This window comes from Monopterus albus, unplaced genomic scaffold, assembly GCF_001952655.1.
Source record: "Monopterus albus unplaced genomic scaffold, M_albus_1.0 scaffold46.1, whole genome shotgun sequence".
Lineage (NCBI taxonomy): Eukaryota > Metazoa > Chordata > Actinopteri > Synbranchiformes > Synbranchidae > Monopterus > Monopterus albus.
In genome coordinates this window covers 3161783-3169865 of record NW_018127926.1, presented here as the reverse complement: position 1 = coordinate 3169865, position 8083 = coordinate 3161783, and the positions used below count along the sequence as shown (strand labels likewise).

Genomic DNA, 8083 nt, shown 5'->3' with positions numbered 1-8083 from the left:
CCACACCCCCAAAGTAATTTTCTTAACAAAACTCCAAGTATGCTAACACCTGACTCCAAAGAACTATTTAGAGGTCCTTATTTCAAGGGTTCACATACTTTTCCCACTAGCACTATGAGGTTTTTATAGCTGTTAAAGACATGAAAAATTTAAAATTTTTTTATTGTTATTATTTTAGGCACATTATATTTGTCAATACTCTTGACTTAGATGAAGATCAGATCACATTTTATGAGAAATTAATGCAGAAAATCAGGAAATTTCAAAAGGTTAACTTACATTATCTTGCCACCGTACATATATGTATGTTTTATATTTAATCAGTATGTATATATAGTTATATATAACAGAAAGGTCTAACAGAAACACTGGTTAGGTCAGTGTGGAATCGCCTTTTGGAAAATTGTGCTTTGTGTACCAAGAAAATGGCTAACATTTACCTAGTTTTTATTGTTAGTTTAAAACCCTGAAGATGACTATAAACTGAGGTACTAGCTTGTTTCTTTTCAGTTAAAGCTCCCAGTGTGTAGACGAGATGATCCAACAAAAAGAATGACAGCATTTATGACACTGTTATCATGAGATGTGAACAAAAATGGACTAGATTGTGGTTGCAGGTAAATGTTGCCTTTTATAGAAGAATTTCTTACATCTTCTCTTGATTAAAAGAACAAAAAGCCTTAAACATTTCCTAGGAGAATGGGATTTCCAAGAATAATAATGACAGAAAAAAATCTCCCACATAAAAAAAAAAAAATAAATTATAATAAGGTCCCATTACCACACAGAAGCTGCTGTCAGACACATTAGCTGAGTTATGAGACTGATACTCTGCTTAAATGAAGTTGAATCAATACAGTTTAAAGTAAGAATATTGGAGTATCCATAATAAGACATTGGTACTTATGGCTACCAGTTTTAGCTCAAGTTCACATTATACAACTTGAGCTGTTATAGCAGTAGGTGGACATTATGATTATAAAAAGACAATCTGAACCACCAACCTTTATGTGCAGATATAGTAGATACTGTACATGTGCATCTGTGTATGTGTACTTAGTGTCTACAAAACCAATATATAGTATATACTGATGAATATTGCATGAGTGGAGACAGGGGCGTTGTATCTCCAAGCTTTGCAATGGAAAAAGCTGGCCACTGACTAAACGAAGCATTATATTGTCCTGTCCTTTTGTCCAGACTTTCCTGGGTTTTTAGCTGATGTGGCCAATTAGTCAGACAGACCATCAGCAAGGTGCGATTTCTCCAAAGCAGCAGCAGAGCCATTAGTTTCTCCTCTCTCACCCCCTGAATCTCTTTCTTCTTTGTCCTCATCCTGGCTTAGTGGATCCTGTTTGGACAGGCGGTCAAAAGTGCGCATTTTAGTTTCAGGGCTGAGAAGCGAAAGTGAAGGCAACAATGGCCCCTCCCGAAGCTTAGCAGCTAGCTCCTTGGCACTACAAGTGGGGGTGTTGGTCTCGTAGACATCATGGAAATTGTTGTAGTCTACCTCGTAGAAGCCGTTCTCCAGGGAGAGAACCGGTGTGAAGCGATAACCCCAAAGCACCTCTGTGTCCAGGTAGGAACTCCGTGCTTGACATGTCATTCCTGTTACAGGCATGGATAGGCCACACACACACAAACACACACACACACCATCAATATGTAGCACACATACACGAGGTATGAAAAGAGGCAAGCACACACACACAATCAGAGTAGACAGGTAAACAAAAGTGATGGAAAGGTGTGAAGGGAAAAAGAGAGACAGCATCATTAAATTATTCATGATTATACAGGAACAGCACACAGAGAGGGCCAAGACCTGTTTCCCACTTATGTCAGTTTTGAGGCACTGGCATTATGCATAATGGTTTACTGGGATGGCCAAATGAAAATGGACCATCATTAATGTTGGTTACATTAGTTACACCTGGGTTTTAGGAATATGCAGTTTCACATTACCGCCATCTTGGATTTTGCAAGACATTGACAGAGTGTATCTTTAGATTGTTTGGGAACATCGCAGCAAAAGTTTCCCATCTAACATTTTGAGAATAATGGAGAAACAGGGCAGAAACAAACAGAAAGAAGATGGTACAGCTTCAGTGTCCTTAAATTACATTAAACAGCAAAAATATGAGAAGAGATTGTTAGCAGTTATACTGTTGTCTGACATTTCTGTAGATTCCCAGCACTGTTGGTGTTGAACTATTATATATCCATGTTAATGTTTATAAGAGAACTTGGCTCAGATATAACACAGTAGTGCCCACTTTTCTTTTAGGACAAATTGCTAGTAGCCTACTAAGCATTTCTAAAACTTACTTTTGGGCCCTGCTGCAGATGTCTTTTTTTCCTGGAACAAAAAAAGACATCAAACAAAAAAATACTACTTCAAACACCCTACACTGCAACAATACTGATGGACGATGCTTTCTGGATTCTGAGAAGTGGCAAAAGCAGCCTTTATTTTATATATAAATAATTTACTGTCAAGAAAAAAGGTGACAAAGCAGCATTATTCTGGGGCATTTGGATGGTAAAAACAAGGCTTGTTGTCACAACATGGACGTGACTGAGGCCTCTGGTACAGCAAAACAAGCACCAGAAACGATACAATAAACTGCAGCATAATCATTTTTTCTGTAACAGAATGTTCAGATCTGTTGCTAGTTTTATGACTGAACATTTTCTACAGGAATGACTAAACATGAAAAATATACAAGCATAAAAATGCAGTATATAAAAATCCACCATACATAGAAATCTTGATTCTAACGACCCTTTAGCTATTTGTAGACAGCTAACTTTGGTTGCCCATTAGACACCCACAGATGAAATTTTCAGTTTTCAAATAGCTAATTTTGTATCCACTTTATTCATTCCTAGAAATGTTAGGAATAGAATAGCTACTGATGCTAAAATGTATTTTTTCTTTAGAAAATTTAAATGGAGCCAAAATGCATTGGTGAGAACTATATATTTGTAATTCTTGTATTTGTACTTCAGCTCTTACCATCCACTTATCTGTCACTTCCCAAGTCCGTTCAGGATCAAATTTGTAACATTTTAACAAATATTAAGATTTTATTCTATATAAGCCTGGCCAATTGAGTGACATAATCAGATCCATCCATCCATTCATTATCTATACCATTTATTCCTGAATAGTTTCATGGGGGGGGCTGGAGCCAATCCCAGCTGACACTGGGCAAGAGGCAGGGTCCACCATGGACAGGTCAACAGGCTATCACAGGGCTGACATGTAGACAAACAACCACACTCCCTGACAGTCACTCCTGTGGGAAATTTAGAGTCACCAGTCAGCCTAAGCTGCATACCTTTGGACTGTGGGAGGAAGCCAGAGCACTCAGAGAGAACCCATGCAGGCGCAGGGAGAACATGCAAACTCCGCACAGAAAGGCCCCGGGTTGAGCATAATCAGATGCTGGTTTTAATGCTTTTTTTTTCTCTAGTTAGAGTGAATTTAAGAAATAATTAGTTGTTTGATATGGGACCACAAATGTGTGTTCTCAAACTCTAGACAAAAAGTGTAAGCAATAAATTCTCTCCCCTGCACTGGCTCAAAAAAAGAAAGAAAAAGATTTTGGTAGGCACAGCAATAACTGACACCTTACAGTACACTGACAGCAGTTTTGTCACTTTTTAACTGGCAAAAGATCGTGCTTATTCAGCTATACATTTGCAACCTTAGGAGCTTACAGAGCGCATAGGGAAGACATTTTTTGTAGGCCAGCCAAGTTAGCATCACCCTGGTTCCCTTGACAAAAAGCAAATGGGATTTTTTTTCATAGATTTTTGGATTATTGCAGAAAATAAGATCTGTGGCAAACAACAGTTTATCACAGTTACAGACAGAAGTGAAAAGATATTGTTAGACTATAAACAAATGACACCACAGTCCCCTGACTTCCAAGTTGTAATTTGATTTAGCTCACTTTCCTGTTCTACAAAATCCTTTCCTCTTGGCGTGGCCTGATCTAGCTATTGATCATATCTGCGTCAGTTAGAATAGTTTGCAAGTGCGTGGGTGGATTTAAACATAAAAAGGCTGTAATGGCAAGTTACTGAGTAGATTAGTCTCAGTGTTTGGTGTGATGATGTTTAATGTCCCAGACAGCCCCTGTTGTCTCATTTAGCCACTTGTTAGTAACCTCCTTTTCTAAGACATGTAAAAGCCTTAAAAATCATGAGTAGGGTATTTAATAATATATTTTATGTCATAGAACAAAACATGGAAATGTATTGGCCTTGGGTTAACCATAGCGCCTTATTTCAGGCCTCTAACCAAAAACCCATTCTAAAAACCAACTGACTTCAGGGCGAGGGAACCAGAAATGCAAAAGACCATGGCTGTAAATATAAGGTTTCACATGATTAATTTTCAAATAGTCTACATCAGATCTGACATGAGATTTATGCCCTGTGACCTGTTTATTAAGTCTCAAGGGAAAAGAAAAAGGGCTAATGGATGGTCAGATTGGTCCACTGCCTGTCAGTGACAGAGACAACATAACCTCTGGTTGATGCCATGGTCACTGCCATTGAAACAAAAAAAGTGTATTATAATTAGTACTTGCACAATGGCCGTACATTAGGCACATAAACAATAGCCAATACCCCACAGGAATCGGTTTAGAACAGCAAATTAACAGCCCATTGTCCTGTAAAGGTGTCTTTATTCATGATTTTATAATTATGAATGCCAATGAGATTAATGCTCAGTAGCCAACAAGGTTTTACAAAATGACAAAACACTATCTTATAATATTATAAATTGAGTGTATTTGAAAATCCAGTTTTATAATCTCATTGTAGGCTTCACTGCAGCCTTGAATATAGTCTCATGCTGGAAATAGGAGCTTTGTGGGGACTGCTTGGCCTTTACCCAAAACATGGACTAGTAGTGTGGGTAGCGACACGTCATTTTGATATAAACAATATCAAAGGCATAACCTTGAAGTAGCAACAGTGAAAATGTGGGCTGCATGACATGACAAAATTATCAAACAAGTTTTTTTTCTTGTCAGATTTAGGCCTAATGTTCTGTTTGGGGTCCTGGAGATCACGGGGCCTCTTTCACATGTCAAAAATATACTTAATTTTTCATACTTAATATTTTAATCACATCGGTACATTAATTTGCACATTTTTTTTTAATGAAAACTGCTTATAAAGAAGATTTTGAATTGAAACTTTCTTCAGAAAATGACACATTAATTCTGTTTTGGGTCTCAAAGACCACAGCCGTAAAACACTTTTTAAGTCATTAATTTTCAGATGCTTTATATCTCATTTAACAGTACATTTTTATGCAGTACTACCTCTCCCAAATCTCAAATATGTCATTTGATTCTCTGTTATTGGAAACACTTGGATGCCCCAGGGAGTACAGATAAAAATTTGCAAGGTTGCAACACAATTAGTTTTCAATCATCTGCCTCACGTGAAGTAACAGATACTTGTAAATGTACAGAAATAGTGGTGTGATGAAGACATAATTGCAGTTGCAGGATTAATGGTACAACCTTTTGCCATCTTCCTCAACAAAAATGTGTTAGTTATTGTGAAATCATAAAATGATAAAATCCTGATTAAAATCTGTGCTAGGTTTGAGCAAAAATACATTAATATTATTTATGTCTCACTTACAAAGGTGATTATCTATTAATATTAGTCTCTATCTTTCCATCCATCACCATATTTTGCAGTCTGCAGTACCTACAGAGACTCATTCCTGCCCCTCCTCTCTTTTAAGCAACACATCGTTCCATGTGAGACTTTGCTGCCTTTCCATCTACTTATCCATCCTCCCTTATCTCCCACCGAGCTCACAATAATTCATCAATCTCTGTGTCCCTCTGTCCATCTAACTATCCTTACATTCCCTTGATCGTCTTCCCCTCCTTCATACCTGTAGCCTCCACCATGCCCTCAAGGATAACCACGATCTCAAACTCCTCCTTCTCCATTTGTGCCAGTGACATTTCCCAGAAGGGGCTTTTCTCATTGATCTCATGGGAGATGATAAGTGGCGACACCAGAAACAGCCGGTCATCTCCCGTGTCAAATCCAATGTTGATGTCAGTCTGGTTGAACGGGATGAACTCCCCCTCCTTGGTCTGTTGCGAGCGGATCAGCTTGGCTCTGATTGATGCCTCCACGATGTGAGAGTTCCTCAGGTCCCCCACCCGAAACATCAGGCACATCTTGTTGTCTCGCACCGATATGACAGCATTGTGAGAGAACATGAGGGTCTCTGCGCGGTTCTTTGGCTGTGAGATCTTGACAAACATACAGCCCACCATCATGGCATTAACAATGGAACCTAAGATGGCCTGCACCAAAAGCAGTATAATACCTTCAGGGCACTTTTCTGTGATTACACGATAACCATAACCAATGGTGGTCTCTGTTTCAATAGAGAAAAGAAAGGCTGAGACAAAACTGTTGAGGTGCTGCACACAGGGGGTCCAGCCCTCCTCGCCAGCATGCACCAGATCCCCACGGATGAGCGCTATCAGCCACCACAGAAAGCCAAAGAAAAGCCAGTTGACTACATAGACCAGGGTGAAAATGAAGAAACTAAGACGCCAGCGTAGGTCCACCAGTGTGGTGAATAAGTCACTGAGGTAACGGTAGGTCTCTTGCACGTTTCCGTGATGGACGTTGCACTTTCCGTCCTTCTGCACATATCTTTGACGTGGCTTCTTTGCCGGGTCAGAAATCAAGTGGGTTCGGTCCGTCGAGATTTGAGCCTCCCGCAAGTGTTTGGGAAGCTTCTTCACCTATGTAGAAAAGGAAAAATAAGAAGAAAGGCAAAGTAAGGAGGTGAAAGAATGCAAGCAAGCAAAGATAAAAAGAAAGAGGGGACGAGAACAAGGAAATAGAAGCAACTCAGGTTTTTCTCCACATGGGTGCATTTTTACAGTAGTCACACTGATTTATTCTCTATATTGAGTTTGCTCTGAAGGATGTACTGTATGTATTAACCTTTTTGGTGATTTTCTTTCAGCCTTAGCAAAACCACACTTCTCTGCACTGCTGGTGAGGAGGATATTTATTTTATTGTATTTTTATTTCAGAGCTGTTACAAAGGTGCTGGTCTGTGCTACTCCACAATGAAATTGTAGGTGTCTGTGTATGTACAGGAGAAAGAGAAAGAGAGAGTAAGGCCACAATAAGAGCTCAAGGACACTCAGGTCTTTGTCTATGTTGGCCCAGCTCCAATTTAGCGATTTGGCTCCACAGCTGTGTCATGCCTCCCTCCCTGCCCCATGTTCCCTCCCTTTGCACCCTTATGTCATCCTTAAAAAGAGTGGCATATGCTTGGGCAGACACATTACATTTATTTAGAAAGCATGGACAAATTAGGAGATACTGGGGCCCTAGCCACAGACATGTAAAAGGCCCTCACCCCTCCTACAATGGAGAAAGAACCACAGGCTGAAAGAGACCTAACATGATTTTATGCATCTCTTTGTGGTCATTGTGCATGTAACTGTAGTTCTTATATGTCTTTGTAGTATTTCTGTGACTCTCATTTTTTGCAGTTGACTTGTGTCTCTTTGTAGCTGTTGTGAGTCTTTGTTGTCACTTTGTATCCCGGTGATGGTAAAGTTGATGAAAGAGAAAGATAAGGCACACATACTGCAACAACCAAAGAAGCTTAAAGGATCCAATATTTATATAAATGAAGATTACACCGAGTCTGTGAGGAAGAGAAGAAGGGAGTTGATGCCGAGGTTAAGGGAGGCCAGGGCGAGGGGAGACATCGCGTTCCTGCGGTATGACCGACTAGTGACCCGACCTCGGAACCAGAATCCAGGACCCATGACCAGCACGCCCTGGACCAGTAAGCCGAGACAAGGAGAGTATGAAGGGGTCGCTGGACCCTCAGCTGTATGAAGAAACACGCAGGTATATTGATATCTGCGAGGGCAGATGAGCGTTGGAACTAACAATTAGCAGGAACCAACAACAAGTATGACCCACGTACGGAATGAGGCAAGTGATTTGCTACAGAGGTTAATAGTTTATGAGGGATTGGATCTGGAAC

General features: G+C 39.8%; 1 protein-coding gene across 1 annotated transcript in view; it reads right to left on the bottom strand.

The window, feature by feature from the left end:
* Window positions 1-269: 269 nt before the first annotated feature.
* Window positions 270-8083, bottom strand: part of kcnj5 (potassium inwardly rectifying channel subfamily J member 5) — a 20858-nt gene continuing 13044 nt past the window's right edge. The window contains exons 3-4 of the mRNA XM_020600466.1: window positions 5939-6812; window positions 270-1608 (exon numbers count right to left, since the gene is read on the bottom strand). Coding sequence (XP_020456122.1) covers window positions 1232-1608; window positions 5939-6812 — 1251 coding nt within the window. The 3' untranslated portion in view covers window positions 270-1231. The remainder of the gene's footprint in view (window positions 1609-5938; window positions 6813-8083) is intronic.